The 26,852-nt window shown below is 33.8% G+C and overlaps 1 protein-coding gene across 1 annotated transcript in view; it reads right to left on the bottom strand.

The window, feature by feature from the left end:
• Nucleotides 1-26,852, bottom strand: part of LOC118201670 (actin-binding LIM protein 1-like) — a 142,421-nt gene that overhangs the window by 16,503 nt on the left and 99,066 nt on the right. The window contains exons 15-18 of the mRNA XM_035373809.2: nt 23,053-23,166; nt 20,647-20,744; nt 19,030-19,096; nt 6,250-6,287 (exon numbers count right to left, since the gene is read on the bottom strand). Coding sequence (XP_035229700.2) covers nt 6,250-6,287; nt 19,030-19,096; nt 20,647-20,744; nt 23,053-23,166 — 317 coding nt within the window. The remainder of the gene's footprint in view (nt 1-6,249; nt 6,288-19,029; nt 19,097-20,646; nt 20,745-23,052; nt 23,167-26,852) is intronic.

Below are 26,852 nucleotides of genomic sequence, written 5' to 3'. Positions count from 1 at the left end.
AGAAAATCTATTAAATTTTCATATGACTTTTAAAAAGGCTACCCCCACTGATTCCCAAGCTTTGTCTAGTAATTTTCTATGCTTTTTTTGGGGTCTTCCATGCAGTCAATAACTCGCCTTGAATGAAAACATATAATTTTTTTCGGGTTAATTGAAAGATTACTTTTCATTAAATTTCTAGCCACTGCAATGTTCTATGAAATAAAGCTGAATTTGTAGCCAAAGATCACTGCAGAATGGAATAACTGCCTTTTCCCGAGCAGTTTGATAGCAAACAAAAGCAAAAAAAAAAAAAAAAAAAGTCAAACTCCAGAATGTTAGGAATTCTGCTGGAAAGATTTTGAATCTTTTGTTTTCTTTTCCCAACCTACTGTGACTTGCTCATGATATTTTTACAGCTAATTTCAGATTCTCTACCAGATGATTTTCACCAAAATCATCTCAAACAAACTGGCGTGGCTCAAATTTAATGCTGTTCTTTGTGTTCATCTTAAGAGTCAATGAATTTCAGTCATTTGAGGTGGCCTATTGCTTTGCTTAACATTTATGATTCTTACCATGACAACTTTCAGTCTAAGGTTAAGCTTGATATGAGGTAAGGGAAGCGTTTATTAGACTATAGTCCTCTATTGATTTAATTTTTGAAGCACTTCAAGCTCACTTAAGTTTCAGCAATGTGAATTTTTTAGATTTAATTTTTTGCTGAAATAGTCCTAAAGCAGTTTAATCTACATTCACAGGGGAAAAAAAAAAAAAAAAAAGGTACTTTTCGTCAACATTCTCATGCTTTATGAGAGTGTGTAACTAGATTTAATTAGCCACATTATTTTATCAAGCAAACTTCCATTAAAAAAATCTTTTATATATTTATAATATTGTTACGGATTTGGGATTTAATTAGTTAATATTAGTAGAATTATAAATTAAATTGTTTTATTCCCCATGCAGTGCAGCGCGTGACGAATATTACGAGAAAACTAAGCCAGAAAAATTAAAAATACAACAGCATGTGCATTTAACATTTAATAAATATCTCTTTTTGATTTCGAGAAAACACCAGAAAATTCTTGTGCAATAAAAAAGCTTATATAAGCGGCATGAAAACCTCTCAATTCATTGTTATTTAGTTAGTTGTTGTTTTAAGAGTTTGTTTAGAAAACTACTCTTGTTGACTGTAGCGAATTTGCGGATTAGCTTTCTCTAGCTGTTTTGAATTTAGCTCTATTGAACATTTGTGTAGTTAAAAGATGACTACTGTGAGATATTGTAATTCTGTACAAATATCTGAGGCAATTTAGGAATTTTTGTTTTATTTGTTGTGATAAAAATTTTTTTTCATTTTCCATCAGACTTGTGCATTCATTTCATAACGAACCCATACGCACGCAGCAATTTTTGGTGTCAGAAGTGGGTTTGAATGCCAATAACAAGAGCAATGGAAGAACAATTAAAGCAGTTTATATCAGCCTTTGCCTCGTCTAAAGAAGAAATGAAAGGGGAGATGAGATCTGGTCAAGAATCAGTTAAAGAGGAGATGAAGTGAGTTCAAGGAAAGATTAAAACAGGTCAAGAGGAAATCAAAAGAGAAATTACCTGCATAATAGAATAAATTTGATTGTATAGAAGGCAGAATAGACTCTGTTGAAAATAAAGTTGGAGAAATTCAAGAAAGAGTTTCTTCTGTGAAGTGACAAACAGAAGAGAGAGTTTCTACTGTGGAGCAACGAATCAAACAAAGAGTTTTGGCCATCCAACATCGAATTGAACAACAAATTGAAGAAAAAGTATGTGTCGTCCAAGAACATATCGAGCAACAAATTGATGACAGGGTTTCTGAAGTTGCCAAAGAAGTTGATAATTTAAAGAAATTCGTAGTGACGGCAGGGAGCAATTCGCATGGCTTTAAATTTTTATCCATGCCTGCTTGTCCCTAACTGAAGCTATACACGTATGATAGGAAGACTTTCTGGCATGTATACAAGACACAATTTTCTATAGTTGCGGATGCGAATGGATGGGATTCCCAAACTAAGGCCTGTCATCTCACCGCTCCTTTGAGAGCAGATGCAGTGGATACCCTTCAGACTCTTCCCGAAAACCAAAGGCTAGATTTCGAAGCTCTATCCCGCGCATTACAGCTGCACTTTGGGGGAAAATGTTTGAAAGACTACAGCAGGCTTCAATTAAAATCCTGTCAATAGAAGCCCACCGAAACACTTCAGGAGCTTGCCACGGATGTAGAAAGGCTGTCCCATCTCGCCTTTTCGGAGTGCCTGACAGAAACAAGGGAAATCAGTCCCTGCAATACTTCATCGACGGCATCCAGGATCATGAAATACAGAAAGCTCTGCAAATGTGAAGGACATAAAAAGTGCTCTGCTGTACGCAATGACATTTGAGGCAGCCCAGCAAGCAACTCGTACAGATCGCTACTCAGTCAGAGCTGTGCGAGTCAATGAGCCAGTGGATGAATTGATGGCTCGTTAAGATGATTTATCCAGACAAGTCAATGCTTTGATATGGAGTAGGAGTGAGAACAAAATGGCTATAAGGTGTTGGAAATGTGGTACTGTAGAGCACATATGATGGCATTGCAGAACACCCCAGGGCATGGATAATAAAACGGATGAGTTGACAAGACCAGTGAATGCCTTGAGACATAATGGTGAGAAGAAACCAACCCTAAAGTGCTGGAACTGCGGTGCTGAAGGCCACGTGCAAAAGAACTGCAGAATGCCTTAGAGCACGAAAATAGAGACCAGTTCTCAGAAACGATGCGAGAAATCAATTAATGACCATATCGAGGAACGGAGGTTGCCAGACAATGAAAAACCTTGTTTTAAAGTGCACAAGATTTCTACAGTGAGTGGCAACAGTAATGGATTGTCCATTAATGGGCATATCGATGGAGTTCCTTGCAATATGATCGTTGACACAGGAGCTAATGTTACCATCATTCGGAGAGATTTAGTTGAACAGTTTAAAGATAAACTTATTTGGACGCCATCCTGTGTTACCCTTCAGACTGCATCTGGTGATAAGATCGACATAGCTGGGAAGTTAAACGTGAGCATCACGTTTGGAAGTCCGCTTATCATCACACGGCTTATGTAGCGGATATTACAGATCCATACATACTCGGATTAGACTTTTTAAGGAAATACAATTTTTCCTATCCATCCTCAGAAGGGATCCTCACCTGGAAATGCTGATGCCTTGTCTGAAAGACCCAGCTCAGAAAGCTGCCGAAATCATACTAGGGTCGAAAAGAATCACAAGACTACCAGCTATTCTCCATCCCAGATGCTCTTCGATCGAGACCTTCTTCTGTCTTGTGACCGCCTGTCTGGTCGCCCTACAGATGCACCTTCATTGCCTGAGGAATACATCCAAGATGTCCAGGCCCGGTTTGAAGTCATGCACCGTTCCGCATGAGAACGAGTCAACTTGGCGACGGAGAAGGTGAAGACCAGATACGACACAAGAGCTATTATCACAAGAGCTATAATCAGACAAGTAAAGGGATGTCTGATTTTTATCAAATGCATGATCATAATTATAATAAACAGAGTATTATTTTTGATGTATTAAAAATGTCTGCTTATATTTTTTACCACTACTTTGTTCATTTTATTACGCTGAAAACAAATGTTTCTATTTTCTGATTAAGTGGCTAGCTGTACAGTTTTGATAATAAATCTGAAAATTTTACTTCTTCATTTTATTTATTTATTATTATTTTTTATGCATGAAATGAAAAATATTACTGCAAAGTTTCTCAAAAGGTATTTTCAATGCTGTCCCTAAGACTAATTCTATGTATGTTTCAATATTAAAAAAATGAGGGAGATGTTATTTATTGAAAGAACAAAATAAATTATTTTTATAGGTATAATGGCATATTGCTTAAGCCTCTTTTAGTTCTTGAACTAAAATGTAAATCACTTAAAGACACTCACTAAAAAAAAAAATGCTTCCTATCCTTAATTGTTATCATTTCAAAGGAGACTAAATGTCTCTATCAAGAAATGTGTGAAAGAAAGCCTTAATCTTCATTCTAAAAAATTTCTTTCATTTTTAAAGAGAGTTTTTCTTTCTACTCGTCATATCCTCCCCCCATTTCTCAACATGACATTGTAGAAACAGGCTAAAGAGTACATTTGCCTTCAGGCCCCAGCATGTGGTGCTTGAATTTTATCTTCAGAGTGCTGAGTCATTTAAAATTTTTTTTAATGCTACCTGTGGATTTCCAAAATCCAGTTTTAAATTATATTTGAAATAGCCTGCAATATTATTCATAAGGATATAATTATAGTCACAATGTGGTTTTCTTTATATTCTTCTTGTTGTACAAATAAAGACTATAATTGACTAAAATGATTGCTAAATGTAACAATTTAATCATGCATAACATTTAAATGTTGAATACAAACACTAGTCAGACTATGTACTATTGTTGTAGTGCAAGTAAGATAATAGCAATAAAAATGTAATTTCTGCAGCTAAACTTATTATTAACACTTCACTAAAACACAATGGAAACTCGAAAGATACAATGACATTCAAATGAATTAAATGAAGCTCTAAGCATGCATCATAAAATGTTTAAAACCGAAATATATACTATCATTTTCACACATTTGTTTATTACTTTTGCTAGGCATAGATATTTTGTTCTCTACGTAAAAGGGAAAGCTTAAAAACTGCATACCTGGTGCTTAATCTTTTATTAATTTTTATTTAGCTCATTAATTAACTTATATTTTCCAATACTTGAGAGTTTTTACTCAAGTTATATGCTCATATATATTTTGAAAGGAAGAATGTCTGAAAGATTCTGCTGAACGAAAAAGTCTTTCCTTTTTTATTTATTTATTTACTTTTTGACAATTAAGACATTAAAAAAAGTATCAAATTTCCAAAACGTTTCAACGAATTTGAAAACATTTATTGGTATCATACTACTGCAATGGTAATTCCATCTAAGAGACCAAATTTGAATTATGCGCAAGCTCCTGTTAATGAATTGCTCTTAGAAGCAAACCTTAAAAACTGAAGAAACCTTTCATTCTAAGCAAAAGCTATTTGGAACTTTTGTACTCATTTAATACAGAGCAAAATTATTCAAAAAACAGCACCAGAACTACACACTTTTTTCCACTGGATCATCTGCAACACAGCAAATGAAGTGGCCACAATTTTTATTTTGTCAATTTTTATTATGAAATTCATGTACAGAAAAGAATAATACCACTTTTTCAGGGTAAGGAAAGATTTAAACCTGATGCATTTTTAAAAATAATAAATCAGTTTATAAAGATCTCTATGTATTGTAGATGATGTACCTCTAAAAACAGAGAATGTATTACAATGATTAATTGAAATTTTAACAAATTTCTAAATACATGCAAAATACACAATTGCAAATTCCTGAATAACCTTCATGTACATGACTGTTCAATGACTTTTCAAACTCCTTATGACCTCTAACTGTACACTCTTGTTCCCCAGGAAAAGAGCTATACCTATTCATCTTTATAAAATAATTATATTTCTCTTAATATCTTTGTTCAAGCACTTGCTATTTTCTTCTCTCAAGAATGACCTGTTGCTTAAAGTCATAATCTGTGTTGAAAGCACTTTCATGAGATGAAAAGACATTGTACACCTATCACAAGCAGTAACCAAATAACTGAAACTGCTGAAGCCAATGTCATTATAAGATCCTGTTCCACGTGAACGAAGCAAGCAAAGTAGCTCTAGGAAAATGTACTCTCACCCTCATAAATGTTAAGTTAAAAATATACCTACTATACTTTTTTTTAAAAGCTAACACTATTCTCAAAATTTTGGTTACAACTGACTTAAAGTATCAATTATTAGCACTACTTTTCTTTGGGTTTTGCAGTATTCTAGTTAAACTGGAAGCCGTTTGTATTGATGGTTAGCAACAAAAATGGGACCACAATCCTGCTTTAAGCAATCAGAGACATGAGCATAAAAATGCAAAACTTTTGGATCTTGAGATTTTCCAGATTTTAGATTTCGTTCAAATTAACGTAAATACAAAATTAATGAGACTTTACAGTATTAAGAAAACATTTAATACATAAATTGTATTTACTATGGATTAAATAAAAACAAAAATATTTCTTTGAACAAAAGTTATTTTTATTCATATGTTGTGATTAAACAGTCCACTTTACTAAAAAACATAATATGGAATTTGCAAAAAAAAATAATACTTACAATAAATGATTTATCACCTTGTTCAGAAAATGTTGAAACTATGAAAAGAAAATTTCAAACAGTTGAAAATTTAGTCAAAACATCATAAGGAAGCAGCAGTTTTTAGTGCTTAGAATTTCAAACTATTTGGTACTGTTGGCTGAAACAGAATTCACTTTCTAGGTGTAGTTTGTTAATGAGATTTTTTTGAATACATTAAAGTAATTATAAAATAATAATAATAATAATAATAATAATAATAAAATATAAAAATATCCCAAAACTTTTTTTTTTCAAGCAAGTACGTTGTTTGTTTAATTGATTATAGCAAAGCAAATGAGTGCTACCAGCTTATATGGAGGAATGCCATCACGGAGGACTTTCTATGGGCTGCCTGAGTGATTTTAATTATGGCAAATACTGCAAGGTTTTTGCCAAGCAGGGACATTTTCATAAAGAACTATTCATGGAAAAACTATGAAAACAGCAATGCAAACAACTCATTCCTCATGACACAAATTTATGCCGAATTACATGTTTTCAGCAGTTTTATCCACCCAGACACAAAGGGCTATTTTTCTAAAGGAAATCAGCTTGGATTCATGCTCAACATTAAAATATCATGAAAAATGCCCATACTGCCAGCCCTTTCCTCAACATTCAAACCATGGTAAACTAACCGTGACTGTTTTACCCACTTGCCCAACAGTGGGCTTCCCTTCTTTTTAAATAAATCATATGCTACTGCACAATTTAGTTCAACCACAGGTACTGAAAACCCATAAATTCATGTTTTCCAAATGGTGCACTCCAGCATAATAGAGTGCTCATAAAAGAAGGAACACATAGAAGTATGTTTCACTAATCAGAAATGAGAGTTGTAAATATTTATTAAATCTGATAACAGATCGCATTGAGCGTCTCACAAATCACATCAAACACTATTTTAGCTGAAACAACTTTCATTACACATCAAATGTGGATATGTTTTAATAATTCATTATTTTAACAGATACAACTTATTATCTATCAAGACATTTTTGTGAGGAGAACATTAAGTTATAGCCTGTTTCACTGAAATTTTGTATAAAAATATACAGTTACAAATCTCATGGTCTTAAGTATTTTCTTATGTTTAATGGTGAAAATAACTCTGAGGTAACTCATACACCATAACACATCCCACCAATGAATTTATACCATAAATTTTAGTTCCACAAATGAATATCTTAAGCCACATTCAGACTCGTGAAATGCAGGATATAGGGCAAAATAAGACTTTTATTTTGAATACTGATAATATGACTCTTATATTCTCGCCAAAGAAGCAAATTGGGGAACAGATATCAGCTATCATGCTAATAAAAATTTATTTCAATCGTCAATAAACTGCCCTTCTCATGCCAGATGAGAGTATTTACGTGTATTCCTCAATGGGATACTATTTAACAATTTAAGAAAAATGTTTATCATTATTACTTTCATTGCATTGCTTTTATATTTTCTAAGAGATTTAAAAATATATTTCATATAGAAATGACTCCTTATTTCTTGATGTCTAACATTAATAGTTAATATTACAGTTCAAACTCTAAATTTAAGGAAATATTTGAAAGTATCAGTAACATACTTAAACAAATGTTTTAATTTGCATATTAGCTACATATACTACAGTTGGATAAAATCTTTTACTGCTTCAAGACAGCTGTTTTATTTATTAGCAGACCAATATTACTTATATTCAGTTTAAATAAGGAACAGTGGTGAGTTGTAGGGGGCTTGTGTGAGCCCTTTGTTAAATTTGTCTAAAATTTATTTTTTTGTTTATTTATTCCAAGAAACACACATATTTTGCCATATCATAATCATGCATTGATTATGTTAGTCTTTTTTTCCTCGGAGAATCAGGATCTGAACTGGCTTCATTTAAGTTTGCTAAAGCATGCTGTAGATATCCTAATTTATATAGGTGTTGGAAAATATCTGTTTTTAATAAATTTATTGTTGAGTATCAAATTACTTAACACTGAGAAGTTCTGCTGAAGTCCTGCTGTTTAGTTTTTCATTAAAAGATGGAAGATACAAACCGTTCTTCTTCGGCTGTAAAACATATTTCAGATTTAATGGCAATCTCCTTCAGACGGTAATCTTTAACAGAATTTAACCCTAAATTTTATGTAAAAGTTAATTTGAAAAATCATATCTCAACTGTGATAACTCGAAAGAGAATTCATGTAAATGAGGAAAAAAGTAAAGTGCAGTATAGCAGACATAACACACAATTAAATTTAATCATTATTTTACATTATTTCTATAATTTTTTTTAAAGATAAATTTTATTTAAAAATATTTTTAATGAAAAATTACTGGCATCTGCTATTTTTGATTTTTATTTGAGTATCCATGAGAGAATGTACTATATTGATTTATGGAGTTTTACCTTTCCTGCCACCTTTCTTGAACATCGATGCTGACATCATGTTCTGATTTCCCTCTCTAGCACATGCCTGCTAAGAACATCAACTCTGCCACGGCTGTCAAAAATTACTTTTCCCTTCTGTTTTCATATTTTCGCTAGTTTGTGCATACATTCTCTTCATCGCCGAAATTAATATCATTATAATGCTATGTATATATTTTGATTTATTAAAAAAAAATTATTCTGTACAAATTGGTGTTTAACAATCATTTAAAAACCTCCAAACTGGTGACTATACTGTAGATGTGAGAAGAATGAGATTTTAATAGTCTGAACATGTCTATAATCAACAATAATATTGTTTCAGTGCAAGCACCTGAAATCAAGAGAATTTCTGTTAAAGTGACACCATTCTGGAAAGATAATTAGAGAGTATGGTTTCAACAAATTGAAAGCCAGAGATGGGATAACTTCCAATGCAACAAAATATCATATTATGGTGGGCCACATCAAGATTAGAGATCTTAAGTCAGGTAAGTGGCATAATTGATTCTCCTCCAGTTATTGATTCATATGACACTCTTAAAAAAGATTAATTGAAATTTTTTCCTGGCTTTAAAGATCAAAAATTTTAAAAATTTTCAGAAATATCGATTTAGGTGACAAACACCCATCTGTTTTACTCCAACAAATGCAGGAATTTGCTGGACCTCCTGTTGGAACTGAATTATTAAAATCTTTGTAACTTTAACACCTTCCTGCCTAGATGCAAGCCATATTACCTCTTCTGCTATTGAACTTAAAATTGAAAATTAATAATCCTACTGATACAAGTGATGCTTTAGATAATTTGCAGAAACAAATATATGATTTACATAAAAAAGTAAATAACCTTTTCACATTGTATTCTCATGTTCAATCTCACTCTCATGGCCATTCTAATCCTAGATCTAGATTCTTGACCTTGAATAAACAAAAAGAAAAAGCATCCATCGAAGATGTTGTTAAATGTAACAACCCTTGCAATTTTAAACGAGAAAACTAGAATGCCAAAGCATGTGTGGCAACAAATGACATAGGCCAAAATAATTGCTGCCGCCTTCTATAAAAAAGAACACATTTTACTTTTACATAATACTCTTAAAAGAATGACATTTTGAAAAACATTCTTTTAAGAACACATTTTTTTAGTTGACAAAGGAACTGATTTGTCTATCTTGCCTCCTGCTCTAATAGACAGTTTTAAACCACCTTTGCTCAATTTAGTTGCAGCAAATGATACAAAAACTGTTGTCTATAGAAAGCATCTAGTAAATTTAGACATACAGGGGTTGGACAAAAATATGGAAACACCTTTAAAAAAACATGTTTCTTTGCTTAATATGGTGTAGGAAACCCGTTGGCATCCAAAACAGCTTACAGTCTTCTCGGAATGGATAAATACAATTCCTGTATGTCTGCCAAGGGAATATTATACCATTCTTCCTGCAAAACGGTGGCAAGTTCAGATAACGATGTTGGCGGTGGATAACGAGAACGCATTTTCTGTTCCAATGTAGACCGCAAAGGTTCGATAATATTCAGGTCTGGTGACTGTGGTGGCCAGGGGAGATGGGACAACTCATCCTCGTGCTCAGAAAACCAGTCCTGGACAATGTGAGCTGTGTGAACAGGGGCTTTGTCGTCTTGGAAGATACCATCACCATCAAGGAACAAAGTTTGTACCATGGGATGAACTTGATGGGCCAAAATGTTCACTTGGTTCACCAAGTCTTGGCAGTCATGTGCCCTGACACAGTTATCATGGGGCTAGCAGAGAACCACGATATGGCTGCCCAAACCATAACAGAACCCCCGCCATGTTTCACTTTTGGCAACAAGCAGTCTGTATTATAGGCTTGAGATGGCGTTCTCCAAACGTAAACTCGGCCAGAAGTGGGAAACAATGTGAAAGAACACTCGTCAGACCATATTACTCGCTTCCACTGCTCTATAGTCCAGGCTTTATGACTTAAACACCACCTTTTCCTGTTACGGGCATTAGCATCACTGATGAGTGGCTTCTCAATTGCAGCACGGCCAGAAATTCCCTGTTTATGAAGCTCCCTTCTAATTGTTTTGGTACTCACAGGGTTCGGTAACATAACATTCATTTCAGCAGTAACTTTTGCAGCTGTGGTCTTCTTATTTTTCGTCACAATTGCCCTTAATGATCGTCTGTCACGATCACTCAGGACACACTTTCGTCCGCGCTGTGATTTAGCAGATTATGTTTTTCCGCTTTTCAAATATGCGGAATAAATCTTCGATACAGTACCTCTTGAAACACTAAACACCTCGGCTACCTTGTTTACGGAAGCACCTACCATACATGCTCCAACAATTTGCCCACGTTCGAAGTCTGTTAACTCTGACATAATGCAATGACAACCTCACATAACAGTACTCCGACAACAACCGAACTGTTTAGCACATTTACGAAGTTGTATAGGTGGCGTCAGTAGTCAAAAACGCCAGCGCCACCTACATATTTCATTAAAATCAATCTTTCTTTTCAAACATGCATTTCACAAGGTGTTTTCATATTTTTGTCCATCCACTGTAGGTCTCTGTCAAACTTTTCGATAGACTTTTACTATTGCTAATGTCTCGAGACCAATTTTGGTACAGAATTTTTAAGTATTTACATCATTGTTGTAAATTTGAAAGTCAAAAAATTAACTGACAGCATTATTAACGTAGTATCAGATGGCAAAATATCCCATGATATTGTGCACAAAATTACAGTTTTATAACCATTACATGTATTTAATGATTTACTTTAAAAATATGATCCTCTCCTTGAAGATGTTTTAAAACTTCCTCTGGATAAGAATACTTATGGTTATTACACACATAATCAAAACTATAGTTTCTCCCGTAGAGGGGTAAAGCTAGATGCATACAGCCTGACAAACTGGCTCCTGCCAAAGAATTCATTTATTTACTATAAAAAGGCATTTGTAGTCCACCAAAAAGCTGCTTGAGTAATCATCTGCACATGGTTAAAAAAAAAATGAATGGGTCTTGGCAACCTTCTGGGGACTACAGTAAATTAAATTCTGTCACTATTCCAAATAATTACCAGATAGGCATCTACACTGGTGTGCAAAAATTAAGGACGAAGTGGAAAAATTTGCATATCAGCTGAATGAAGAGGCAGAGCGGACAGAAAGACCAATCAGGAGATTAAGTAAGGTGATGTATAGTAGCAGATATGCAGGTAGACATAATGGGGGAGTGTCTGAGTAGTATAAAGCACGTTGTCGGTGTAAGATCAGTATTTCTGGCAAAGAGATTGCACGCCGTATAGCAGTTAAAATCACACCGAGTTGCTGCCTCAGCGAGAAATGGCGAATAATCAATCTGTTAGACGACATCTGGATGCTTTTACCCGAGGTCGAATCATTGGGAAGTTGGAAGAAGGCCGCAGTGTGACAAGTGTGGCTTCAGAGTTCGGAATTGCTCACAGCATCGTTTCATGACTTTGGAGACAATTTCAAATTACAGGAACACCTATCCGGGGGTTTAGTAGTGGTCTTCCACGAGGAACCACACCCGCAGATGACCGGTATATTGCCTTACAGGCCAGAAGAAACAGGCGGCAGACAGCGGGAGAAATCGCTAGACACACGACACAGGTGACTGGACGACCGATATCGCGTTTTACCGTGGCCAGAAGACTGCACCTTGGTGGTCTGTTCGCACGACGCCCTGTACGGTGTGTACCTCTAACGCCTGCCCATAGAAGAAGGCGTTCTCTGTGGTGCCGGGAACACCGGAATTGGAGAGACAATGAGTGGGGACGAGTACTCTTTACAGATGAGAGCAGATTCATTCTGAGTAGCGATTCTCATCGCATACTCATCTGGAGAGAGCAGGGAAGCCGCAATCATCCCTCGAACATCATTGAAAGGGACAGGTATGGAGGTGGCCGCGTTCTCGTTTGGGGAGGCATCATGCTTGGTAGTCGTACAGACCTTCACATCTTCGACGCAGGTTCAGTCAACGGGACCGTTATTGTAACGAGATTCTTCTTCCATATGTCTGTCTTTTTAGAGGCGCTATGGGTCCGCAGTTCCTTTTCATGGACGACAATGCCCCATGTCATCGCACAGTAGCTGCCGAACAGCTCTTAGAGAGTGAGGATATTGAACGTATGGATTGGCCGGCACGATCTCCGTATCTCAATCCCATCGAGCATGTATGGGATTTTCTAGGCAGACGCTTGGCAGCTCATACCTTACCACCAGTAACGATTCCGGAGCTTCGATTGGCGCTGCAAGACGAATGGGCAGAAATGCCTCAACAACTCATTGACACCTTCATTCTCAGCATGGGCAGACGCTGTGAAACCTGCCTCGCAGTCAGGGGAGATCATATCCCCTATTAAAGACCGGATGTTTCTTGCTGGACACCCATCACAGGGATGTTTCGACCTTCAGTAGCATTGCGCTCCATGCTACTTTTTCAATAAGGCTTCTTTTTATCCCTCTAATTTTTCTTTTAGTAAGTGTTGCTTACATTACTCATGTCCTTACGTATTGGGGATCTTACGGCATTAAAGGTGTTGATTAGGAAAGCTTTTGTACAAAGTTATATTGAAAAAACCGTCTCATCCTTAATTTTTGCACACCAGTGTACTTGATTTTACATCCAGTTTAAACTATAAAACTGTTCTTTGACATTAGATCTCAAGTAAAGTATATCACCAGATGCCAATGAGTAAACAGGACACATCCAAAACGGCAATAGTTACACCTTTTAGATTATTTAACTACATGATATTTGGTTTACGTAATGCTGCACAAACTATGAAAAGGTTATTAGATCAAATTTTGTTAGATTTAAATTTATAATTCATATATATTTGAATGATATTTTTAATTGTTTCTTTTTGATGAACATATCCTTCAGATCAAAGAACATTTTAAGAGATTAAAAAAAAATCATAATTTGAATGTCAACCTTCCTAAAAGCACATTTGCTTCAGAACGTGTAAAATTTTTAGCTCATATTATAAACAAAAATGGAATCGTTCCTTTATCACAAAAAATTAAAAGTAATACAAGATTTTTCCCAAACCAAAAACTGTTAATGAACTTAAACCTTTTTTCGGGGAATTCTTAATTTCTACAGATTTTTAAATCATGCTGCTGAAGTTCAACTTAGCTTAAATGATACATTGAGAAGCTGAAAGAAAAATGACAAAACGCCCTTAGATTGGTCAATAGACACTGAAACAGCTTTTGACACAAGCTACAAATTTATTTCATTCAGAGCCAAAAAAGAAAATTATCCTAATGTATGACACCTCAGAAAAGCCATAGGTGCTTGCACTGAGCAACTTAATGTAAAAACATGGAAGCTACTTGGATTCGTTTTGAGAAAATTGAGTGATACTAAACAGAAATATCGTACACAAAATGGAAAGCTTTTTGGCGATATTTGCCGATAATAAATATTCAGGTACATGCTTGAAGATACAAACTTCACAATGTTTACAGATCACAAGCCACTTACAAAAGCAGTTTCCCAAAAGTATGACAAGCTCTGCCCTCAACAAATTAATTTAAATTTCATAGGTCAGTTAACTACTGACATTCAACATGTGAGTGGTACAGAAAATGGATCAGCTGGTGCTCTATCTTGCATAAAAAATGGCTATTAATCTAATTTCGATGTATGACTATGTACAAATGTAACAGAATAACACTCCTTTTTAGACAAAGAAAATTCAGCACTACGACTAAAGGAGTTAAAAATGCCCGAGACTTTCATGGAACTATATCGTAACATTTCAAATGGTAAAATCCATCCTTTTGTTCCAGACAGTCACAGAAAACTTGTCTTTTCAGCTCTGCATAACCTTTCTCATCATGGACCTAAAACAATGCTGAAGTTGATCAGTGAGTGATTTGTCTGGTCTGGAATGAAAAAGGATATCAAGAACTTTGCTAAACTTGCATACAGTGTCAAAAGGCTAAAGTGTCTTGTCATATACACTCTCCTTTAACTACTTTTATACTTGTAGTTCTAGATGAAACATTTTTCACATATCAATACAGATTTGACTGGATCTCTTCCTTCATCTCAAGGAATGGCTTTCTGTCTAACAAGCATTGACAAGTATAATCGTTGCCCTGAAGCTTATCCAGTGAGAAAGATTAACGAGCAGAGAGTATTGTCACTGCTCTTTATGTAGGCTGGATCTCCAGATTCGGTGTACCTGCCCAGATCACCACTCATTGTGGTAGTCAATTTCAAAGTGAGCTCTTTTGGAAGCTAGCTAAAACTTTGGTATTTGCCTTTCTCATCTCACTGCATACCACCCACAAGCCAAAGGGATCACTGAAAGATGGCATAGGACACTTAAACAGTCCATAATGGCTCGTACAGTGGACTATTACATTACCCTCAGTCTTTTAAGACTTTGAAGTGCTTTTAGTACTTAATTCGTCTCCAGCTGAAATTGTATACGTTTAAACTTTACATCATCCAGGACAATTCTTTATACTTCCAGGAGGGAAAAGGAGTTCCACTGTAAATGGCCATACAGAGCACTTTTGTTCGAATGCTACAACAAATCTCTCTCTCTCTCTATATATATATATAAAAAAGAGTCCGCAAAGACGAATGTTCTCATGTTTTTCTATGTGTAGATGCAGTAAAACCCTCTTTCCATACACCCTACAGTGTTCCTTACAAAGTGCTTCAACATTGTAATAAAATTTTTACCATCTCTAAAAAGGGACATAATATCACTGAGTCTATTGATACGATAAAACCTGCTTAGTTGGTCCCAGACAATGTATCTTTACCTCATATTTTTATCTGATGCTGACAAAGCCTCATCACAACAATCAGCTTGTTTACTAGATGAAACAGTCTTCAGAAAAAAGTGCTCCTGCGAAAGCAAATTACCAAACTCATTCGGGATGTCACGTTCACTTCCCAAAACAGTTTGTGCAATACTAATTTTTTTTTTCTTTTACAAATTTTTAATGCAATTGTTTCCAGGAAGATGAGATCATGTGAGGTTTTAGTTTTCTCCCCACATTGATACTGACATCATATCTTGTTTTCTCCCTATAGCGCATGTGTGCAAAGTATCTAGACTATGCAAAACTGTAAAAAAAAAAAAAAAACTCTTCTCTTCTGTTTTTATTAGTTTGCATACACATTCTGTTCATGAGTAAGATTATTGTCATTCTAACACTATGTATATATTTTGATTTATTAAATCTGTGCAATTTTCTCTTTTTTTAGACCAAACACAGATCACTACATACATGGAGAAAACAGCACACCACAAAAAAATTACATAAGGATTTCTCAAAAATGTTAAGTATTTCATTATGGATGTTTCTTGCTTTTTAAATTTATTGAGTCATCGCTCTTTTCAGGAATTCTTAGTGTACTGCCATTTTGAAAATAGCTGCTGCATTTTGAGTATTAACTGGTTAGTTTACAATGAATTGGTGACATTTTAGAGGGAGATACAGATAACCAGAAAGCACCCTATTTTTTAAAAAGTGATAAAAAAATATTAGAATTTAATATATTGCTTTTATAAGATAGTGCAAGCCCTTTGTTAAACAGCTCACCACTGATTAGGAAAAATGATTAAACAAATTCTTATTATTTAAAAAGCTTATTCATAGATCCATGATTCAATAATGTGACAAGACAGGGTAGATGGTCGTACAGCTTAAAATGTAATTGGGCATATTTCAAGTTTCTTGTAGATTGAACACTTCCATTAAAAGGCCCTTATATTCAGTAAACATATTTTGATTACAACAAATTCCTATATGCTTCATATTTTATAATAATAAATATTTCATTCAATAATTATGCATGTGCAAGATGCATTCCCCTCAAACTAGTATGTATTCTGTTATTTGCTTTTAACAGTTCTCTCACAGTACAGCATTTATATTTTATATATTATAAAAGCTGCAAAAATAATTCTTATTTTAAAAGAAAATATATACATTTAAGTGTGATGCCTATGAAAATGTATATATATAAGCAAATATATACATTTTCATACACATCCTTATGCTGCGTATGTTCTGTGAAAATTTTATGAGAGCTGACAATAAAGCACATTCTGGTCACGCTTTAAATCTGCTGTATAAGCAATATAGCAAAACAGTTACAATGGATGTGTAGCGAAAACTTTAACACAATTATTAAATTGAATGAAAGGCACCAACCAATGAATGCCTTTTTTGCCATGAAGTAATAAAAACTATTCTTCGTTCAACCAGTTGATAATTTTAACTTTCATAAATAAACTTGCAAGTAAATATAATATAAAGTAAATGTTAATCAATTATTTAATGACCTTTTTTTATTTGTAGGTTCCTTAATATGTGATTATAATTTCATATTTACTTCTTTTGATATTTTACAAAATAATGCATGTATACTAATCATATTACATTAAAAAAACAGATTTTAACCTCAGAGAAATATCACTGAGAATTTGGCTTGAATATAATTCCAACTTTTGATATTTCCCCTAACACTGGAAAGCATTATTTATCTCAAAACAACTACCCTATTTAAAAACACTTCTAATTTACATTAATTTACCCATTATTCACAGTATATCATGCTAATGACTTTAGTTATGCTAATTATAAAACATCTACAAAAGCTTGCCCATGTGCAAGCTTTAATGATTAAGCTTTCTTTTTTACGCATGCTCACCTTGTGCTATACTTAACTAAAAAGAAATCTAAAAAAACATGGCAATAAGAAAAATGAAAAAGGAGCAAAAAACTTCACAGTAGGTTTTAAATATACGAGGAAGAGTAAATGCATTTAAATGTTGCATTTTGCATTTCACCTTTATACGACTTAAGTGCTGAACATTTCATTCAATTTTCAGTAGAGAAATTTTCATGTTTTGTTGATTTTCTCATAATTAAATTTTTCTTAAAACTGCTAAATAAAAAATAGAGTACTTTTTTAAAGGTGTAAAATGAAATCCTTACAAAGGGTGGAATGGGAGAAATCTAAACAAAGAATTTAATCAGGTGGTTGCTTGACTTTTGCTCAAATTCAGTTAATACAAATTTATTCTGAATAAGAATATCCAATAAAACAACATTTACAGTTTCTGAAAGCAACAGTTTGTTCGATTTTCGGGCTCTTGAACTTCCATGGTTAGTTAACAGATTTAACAAATAAATTCATGACACTGATGGAGAAATTTTTTTTCTTATACAGTCAAAAGTCTTTAATCCGGACGTCCATAATCGGGAATGATCTATAAACTGGACCTCAAAGCTACAAACTTTCTGCGCATGCGTCAATGCACAATGCATTAACGCATGTGCATAATACCTTTACGCATGCACATAATACGTTTACGCATGCGCGTTTAATGTATAACGGACAGTACAAGCTATGCTAAAATTATCCAATTATCTATTTCAGTTAATGTTGCAAACTGTGTTGTTCCTTAATCTTCTAATTGGATCCGGCTTATTATTTTTTGCAGACCGTTACAGCAATTTTATAAAAGTAAGCTTGAACTTTCGATTATGTCAAAAAGAATTTCCGATTCTGGAGCTACCAAAGGATCTACAAAGCGAAAGCATGTTTTGATGTCCATCAAACAAAAAGTGAAATTGTTGCAAAAAATGGATAAAGGCATACCTTTTAATTCTCTAATCATTCTGAAATATGTTTATCAATTTCACGCTGCTCTGCGGGGGGGGGGGGCGCAATGAACTGGAAGTTGATCTGTCAGCACTATCCTTATCTTCAGGGCAGTTGTTTTTATTTTATTCGGCTTATAATTCCTTACTAAATGTAGTATTTCATCTCGATGTACTCTGATATAATCTAAATCAAATTCCTCGTCATTATAAATATCATGAATACACATTAAATAGTTTTCTGGTTGCAATTTTCTAATTTCGACTATGCCCAATGTATGCTTTATGCATGCGCGCGTTAAAAGAAATGTTTAATAAAGTAAACAAATAAATATTAAGCTTTTTTTTTTTGTAAATTTTGATACCCCTTAGATCATAATTGCTCTTTATTTCATAAATTACAGTTTCATATTATTAATTTTATAACTTCTGCATGCCATCTTACCAGATTTAAACTGATGATCTATAATCCGGAAAAACCGATAATCCGGAATCGCCAAAGTCCCAACGAGTCCGGATTAAAGACTTAACTGTAGTAATGTCATACATACTTCGTTTCATTCATAGGTAATGAAAATGCATATATTTTAATATCCAATATATTTAAGTTTCAAGAACACTGTATATGTAATTTTAATAAGGAAAAAGAGCACTGAATCTACTTACTATCTGATTTACCACTACTAAATTCAGAACTTTGTGTCTTTTCTAACCTACCAAATGCCAAGTCACTCTAACAGAAAAAAAAAGCACAAACTATAATAAGCTATGTTTAATAATGTTTAAATACAAAACAATTTTTTAATTTAAATTACAGAGGCACAAAATAATTTAATAAAATACATGCTACTGTGTCATATACACTACCCGACACTGAAAATGCAGTGATGAAACTTGGCAAACAGACAGAGACAACAATGAACAATAAGTGATCTTCATTTCAAAATTATATGCATAATACAGAGTCAGAACATCATCAGCTCAGACGGTTGTAGGGCCACCTTGGACGGTGATTCATGCAGCAGCACATCTAGGTACAAAGTTAATTAAGACTACAGATGGTGTCCTGAGGAATGGCTGTGAATTCCCTGTCAACCATTTGCCACGGTTCACCTTCTGAAAGCAACAATGGCAGGATCTGCAAATGGCATCCAATCACATCCCAAATGAGTTCTGGTGAGAGATTAGGAAAGAACAATAGACAGGGAAGCAACTGTTCACCTTGCATAACACATTGGCTGATGTGAGCAGTGTGTGATCGGGTGTTATCCTGCTGATAAAGGACATTGGGAACTCCCTGAAGACAGAGAAGTGCACGTAGAACATCATGTATGTAATCTTTGGGACGTCATAGTGCCCTGAATACAAACTCGAGGTGTCCTGGAATTGTAGGCAATCGCATCCCAAACTGTGATGCCAAGTTGTCGCACAGTGGGCCGTTCCACAATTGCTGCCATATTGGACCTGTCTCCACATTAATGTGGCATTCCTATGTGATGACTATCATTGCTCATTGGAGAAACAGAAGCTTGACTTATATGAGAACACGACCCTATGCCATTTTGTCATCCACATCACTCGAGCCTGGCACCATTGCAGATGTTACCATCTATGATGTGGAGTCAATGGCAGTTTTAATGGATGGCATGAATGCAGGCCACTAGCCACCAATCGATGGCAAATGGTTGTGGTTGATATGGGAACATTCAGGGTCATGCTGCAGAATGGAGGTAGAAGTTGCTTGTGTCTGTGCCACCACTTGTAGGTAGATGCATCGATCCACGCATGCTGACACCACTCTGGCTGCACCAGCACCAATCAAGCTTGCCACATTTCCTTGTTCTAACTATCATAGTTACAGCCAGTGCACCGTGGATGCGTCCAGGTGTGTATTAAATTAGATTTGCTGTACGGACCAACCTGGCCTTCTCAGTCTGATCATCCTTCCCGTCGTAAAATCATCTGTTGCTGGAACTGCCTCCGTTGACGACAGCCTGGCATTCTCTGCTTTTTGAAACAAGAAAAAATTTTCTATGATGATTTCCCTAGCAGAAAAAACGGCATGAAAGTTGGACATTCCGTAGGTTCCTTCCACTATATCTTCTTCAATGTGCACTATAGAGCTGCTCAATTTACATCATTCACATAACTCGCTGATGTGCGTCTACCTTAAAATTTGTACAATTTTTGGGCCACTCCTTCTTGGTGTTGCATTTTCAATGTTGCATAGTGTATTAATAACTACATATTACAGTAAGAAAGAAAGAAGAAAGAATAACATACAACATATCCCAAACCACTGTCTCTACCAGCTAATGGACCAGGCGATCTTGATGCTAAGCCATATCCTGGTTTTGGCACATATCGAAGAGAAGAGACAACTGTAAATATAGAAAAAGGTAGTTAAAAATGTACTAGTAGCTGAAGCTAATCTAGTAGTGAAGAGACTGAAATATGAAGACTTTCTAAGCTTCTGAATTTAGAGTTGGATTAATGCTAAAACAACAAATTGCAATGTTTAAAACACTTAAAGACTTTAATTTTATCCTTCAGTTATCAAAAGATTTTGCTTTTTAATTCTTAACTATGAAAATAATTACTGAGATCACTTTAAACAGAATGTTGTTACCAATGCTATAAATTAACAAGAATTTTATAAATTCGTTTGTATATCATATAAAACTCTACTGCTTCTAGCTTCTTCATAGTTTTATGCACCATTTGTACACCTGATACATTGAAAGGTAAATATGTGTCAATAAAATTGTTTGCTATAATCATTTGTAACAAAGCTTTTTGATTTAACCTGTACATTATTGGACTGGGATCCAAATTTAGTTTTTGAACAGAAAAGACTGCCCTAGTTGTCCAACATTTGGTTGGGTAATATACTTGTTTACCATTTTCCTCATCAATACAGAGGTAATCGCTTTTCTTGTGTAATTCCTTTATGTATACAAACAAGAATCAATGAAAAATACATTATTCGAAAAACCTTAAGAAAATCAAGGATGCATACTTTCACTGGATGAATATTTCAAGCAGTGAATACTTTTAAAACAACAAAATAAAATTTCTGATGCAAGATTTTATAAGTTTTAAATTCAGCACACAAGTTGCATCAAATACTGCTACAGATGAGCAAGAAATTTGCCGAAGGTAGGAAATGAAAATAAACTTTCTATTACAACTCATATGCTTAAAAAATACTGGTATGTCAAAGCTCTAAGTTCATATCAAAAGCCCTGGATGATAGGTATTACTTACGCCGACTGGAATAAAAAATTTAACTGGAAATACAAAATGAAAGAAAAGCTGAAAAGATTTAGATATTAACATTCTGTGTGACAGTTTGTTTAGGTTTTTTATGCTCTCGTTGAACTTGCAAAGAACCTATCTGTTTCTAGACTAGCTCTTGCTGATATAGCCTTTCCTTTTTTTTTTTTTTTTTTTTTTTTTTTTTTAAACGTTACTGTTAAACAACATTGTCTCTGCATTTTTGCCACATAAAATTCAACAGGAAAATCAAAAAATTTTTAGTTGCAAAACCTCACTTTTGTCATCTGTTTCACTTTTCAAATAACTAGATACATGCGTGGCCAGGCTTAAAATATTTACAATAAAAATGAATATATATATATTACATATAATGCTTTTAATAAATCCAGTTAGTATAATCTCACAGTTCCAGCTTTTAATTGTGGCAACTCCAATATATTTGTTAATTAGTATAAGAGATGAAGTGCATTTATTGCTTTTAAATTGCTTAGTTTGTTAATCAATAACAAGCAGATTAAATTTAAAAGAAAAATTAAATATCTTATACTTCAGAAAATGGCGGTAAATTGGCACTTGAAAGTTAAAAACATTTCACATATCCTTGGAATTTCCAATACAGTGTTAATTGCTGTCACATAGTTTTTTTATATTCGCTATGTTATTCCTTTAACCCACCGAGCATTACAGATTTGGTTCTGAAATTTCAAAAGTTTCCCAAAATATCTTGAATAAGCAGTATTTTCATGATTAGAATTGTATAACCCTCTCATTTTACACCTTAACTCCTTTTCTAACTCGTAATATTGTTTTTGGGGGGTTGATCAAGATCTGGCACTAGTTTTCATGTGTAACAAATCAGAAAGCCATCCTTTACTGTCAAATTTTATGTCCGTAACCCATAAATGGCAAAAATAATATATGGCAATAACATTTGGTGGCACATTGCTTTCATTTCTTCTGCCAGACATCATTTTATATTCCCTAAATTATTTCTTTAAAAATAATACATACAGATAACATTTAGTAGCAACATTCATTATTTGTGTTGCCATATATTTTTTATATTTACCATATTATTTCCTTAAAAATAATGCACGATGATAACATTTGAGGACAATACCTGAAAACTGATATATACAAAAAAGTGGAGATTTGTGACATACAGCACCTCTAGTGCCAAAAAGTGTCGCTAATCCCTGAAAATTTCTTACGTAAATCAAACACACCATTAAGTTACAGCACACAACAGCAGAATTGAAGTCCAAAATTAGCTTCTAACTTCAGTGGAGTATCGTACATTAAATAGTTGAACAGCTTTACAAGGGTTACTAAGTCTTTGAGTATAATTGATGCTTTATTCCATTACTTGATATTAGTACTGGATTTAATAACTATAATTAAATACATTACCATTGTAATTTGGAAGGGTGCCAACTAATCTTCCAGTAGATGATCTGAAGCTGGATTTTCTATCAAAATCATCTTCTTCCCAAGGCCTGGGATGATCAGAATCCCTTGAAGGAGCTGGAACAGAAGCATATTATATTTCAAATTATAATCGCTGAACAAATATCCAAACAATATAAAAACATAATTCAGTTATTGACTGAAGATAAATTATACTACAGATATTTTGCACTAAATTTTTAAATGCAATTCATTATTAATATTATATTTCATAAATTAGTTTTGCAGGAGTACATTCACTGCTGAACTAGCCCAAATATAAGACAATATCTTCCTGACAAAACCACATCCATTTTACATGAGTAGCATAACATTAAAATCATATTATTCTATCAGTTAAAATTAAACAAAAATGCAGCTTTTACCTGATTAGTATTTTAATCAGTTATGTAGCTTGCAGGCTACATGATACATGAGACCCAATTGTAGGGACCTCAAGCTGATTTATGAGAGACCCAATTATAGGAAAATCCATTTTCTTCATGAAAAATCTTCAGCAGTGTAAGGTCATCTGATATGAGACAGTTCTTATATTTAGGCAAACATGATAAATCAAAAACATGTCATAAAGAAAGATTCAGCTATAATCTAGTATAGTGTCTTCACTCTTTAGTTTAGAGCTAGCTAACTGAAGATTTTAAACAAATTTTTTCTCAGACTGGAATATTAAGGTAACAGTTCCTTTCTTAGCATAATGAGAACATGAAATGAAGTCTTACACTTAACAAATGTGTAATAGTAATGTAACAATATTTGACATTCTTCATTTAATCTTAATGTATTATAACTTTCAGAAAAAGCATGGTGCAGCTCTATTACAAAATATGATACAAGGGATGTACAGACATGCTGTAGAATTTAACAAATAAATTAAAATCGACAAAATAAGATTTAAGAAGGATGCTAGATAGTTAAAAGTTCACTATGAACTTTTCAGTTAATTTAAATTACAGAACCAATGACATATAACAGAGCCTGTTTCATTATTAGTGAAACACAGGTGAACAAAAGAATGCAAGACTGAAGGACCGAAAGACAAAGGGCACTAGTCTTGCACATTAACAATTAAATCAATAAACCTTTTTGATTTAAAATTCTAGCAAAATACTACTTTTGGTCGTTTTGAAATCGTCGAGTTATTAAAAAATTCGTTAAAGTTTTACAAAATATGAAATAGGTAATAAAACAAATACCAAATTAGGGCTTCCAGATGCCCATATTCGGGTGGAAATGTATGTTATTCAAAATTTGATGGCTCTAAGTACCGTTACTTTATCACAATGCGAGAACACATACATACGGATAAGATAGAAAATACAGAAGCAAACTTTAATTGAGTATAACCTCTTTTATTTTTCATTTAATTTGGGGACTTCATATCTCTATCTTAAAAATAGCACTACAAGTTTAAACTGCGTGATTCAAATTAATTATGCAATTTTATATAATGCTTAATGCAGATGCCTCTTGACCAATCACCAAATTGTAAAACAAAACTTAAAACTGAAACTGTTTGACTCCCTCCTATCTTCTTCTGCATTACTACAAAGACACACTCTCTCTTCTCGCTTATGCTTTCATCCTGTTAAGACGCTTCTGCTATTATCTATGTTCGCTTCCATTACCATAGTATCAAAAATATTCTGGAAATAGGCACAAATGCAGTGCCAAGTGAACTGTGGCTACAGATGAGAATTTAAATAAATATGGAATTTAATCTGTCTCAATGGTTTCTTCTTCAAAAATGGATGGACGTTCTAAGCATCAAGTATTTTTGCAATCTACGCATCTACATCTCAATGTTCTTACATTCAATGCTTTCCAAAAATTGTAATTTTACTATTACATACATTTATGCAGATTCTTCATTATTTAATTTCTTTAAATCTAATAAAGGGCTATAATATTTAGTGGCAACAATTTGAAAAGTGAACGGACATTTATAGTGAACCAAATCAAAATGCCAAAACGGTATTAATAGTCCTTCTGGGCAAATTGCCCCTTTAGACTAATAATGTAATATTAAATAAATTTCATATACATAAATAATTCATGAAAATCACAAACATGCAGTTAAACTTCTTACAGTCAACACATTTGGAGCTAATTAGCATTTTTTAGAACATAAGCAAACACAGGTTTCTGAAGATCACCTGTCACCTGTACAGGAATGGTTGTGTTAAGCAAGTCTCACCATATTAACCAAGAACATTCTATGTACCAAATGAATCACAGCATAGGTGGCAGTGTAAATAACTTTGAAATGTTTGGATCAGTACCATCGATCCAAGCAATGAAAATACATCTATATTTCTATATACATAAACTTGTATGGATATAAAAAAAAATGCAAAGAAATGTAAATACAGTACTGTGCTGTCTGAAAAGTGATGACACATTTTTTTTTTTTTAATGTTCTTCAAAGGTCCTTCATTTATATAAAGAACAATGATTAGTCAATAGTATGTACCCAGTTTTTTTGAATAACTTTTTGTTATTGAACAAAATGAAGTATTCAATTTTATTGAGCTTTGCAAATCCTCATTCATAAAAGAATCTAGCTTTATCAGTGAAAAGCTGAACAAGGTGCTGATTTACAGCCCCATCTAATTAAATGCTACACTACAAATGAAATTCTGAAGACATCATAACAAATGAAAGTCTGAGGGTAGAGGATCAGGTGAGTATGATATGCGTGGTAACACATTTCATCTAAACTCCAATAATTTTTGTCAAGTGATCAAATGTGTGTGTGTGAAATCTTGCTTCCAAGTCTCTATCAAAGATATAACAAATCAGTTTGAATGTGCGCTGTCGCCAAGTGGATAGATAGTTTAAAGAATCCATTATCCAGAAACTTCCAGAACTCATTATCATATAGGAACAGCATTCCATTCCAATAACGCATGGCCACTCATAAGTTTGATCACCTGACATAAAATTGGAGTTCGGATGAAAAGTGTTTTGCCTCATATTGCCCTCAGACTTTCACTTGTTTTGATCTCTTCAAAAATTTTTTTGTGGTATAACACTCAACTCACATGAGGCTGCAAATCAGCACCATGTTCAGCTTGTTGCTGATAAAGCTATATTCTCTTGTGAATGAGTAATTATGAGGCTCATTAATAATAAAGCAAAAATTTATTAGCATTGAAAAAAATGCCTTAGACAACCTAAGAGTTTACACCACATGAGATTTATGGTTCACAGGAAAATACAAATGTAGCCAGCAGTAAAATTACTATCGAAATATGAAGCACGTATGGAAATCCGGTGAAGTTAAAAAACTGCTCAAATGGGGAAAGGTAGTAAAAAATAGACAAAAAGATCTATTGAAAACAGAAATTATATGCCATCTCACTGAGGAAAGCAATTGCATGGCATATAATTACCATTGTCAGTCACATTCCTGAGCATGTAATTTAAACCTATGTATTTTGGTAAAGAGGGAGGGAAATCATTAACTAATAAATATCAATGTAAGCATAGATACTATGTCTTCCACCTTTACATTTAGTGTCAAATATGTCAAATATGTCAAAAAATGTAGCTAGTTAAATAAATGCGAACAAAAATTATAGATGAGCTCATAGCTATGAATACTTTTATGCAGCTATATGTTTGCAAACTAACCAAACAAGAGCCATAAACATACAAAAAAAAAAAAATTGTAAAAGCTGTGCTTTGAAGCAATTCTGTTCTAGCATACTGAATAATTATATTCAGCTAATAAAAGGGAGTAG

Source organism: Stegodyphus dumicola, chromosome X2, assembly GCF_044657685.1.
Source record: "Stegodyphus dumicola isolate Sdum_Otavi_A_Nest chromosome X2, ASM4465768v1".
Lineage (NCBI taxonomy): Eukaryota > Metazoa > Arthropoda > Arachnida > Araneae > Eresidae > Stegodyphus > Stegodyphus dumicola.
Note: the sequence above shows the minus strand (reverse complement) of the source record. Positions and strands in the feature narration are given on the sequence as shown.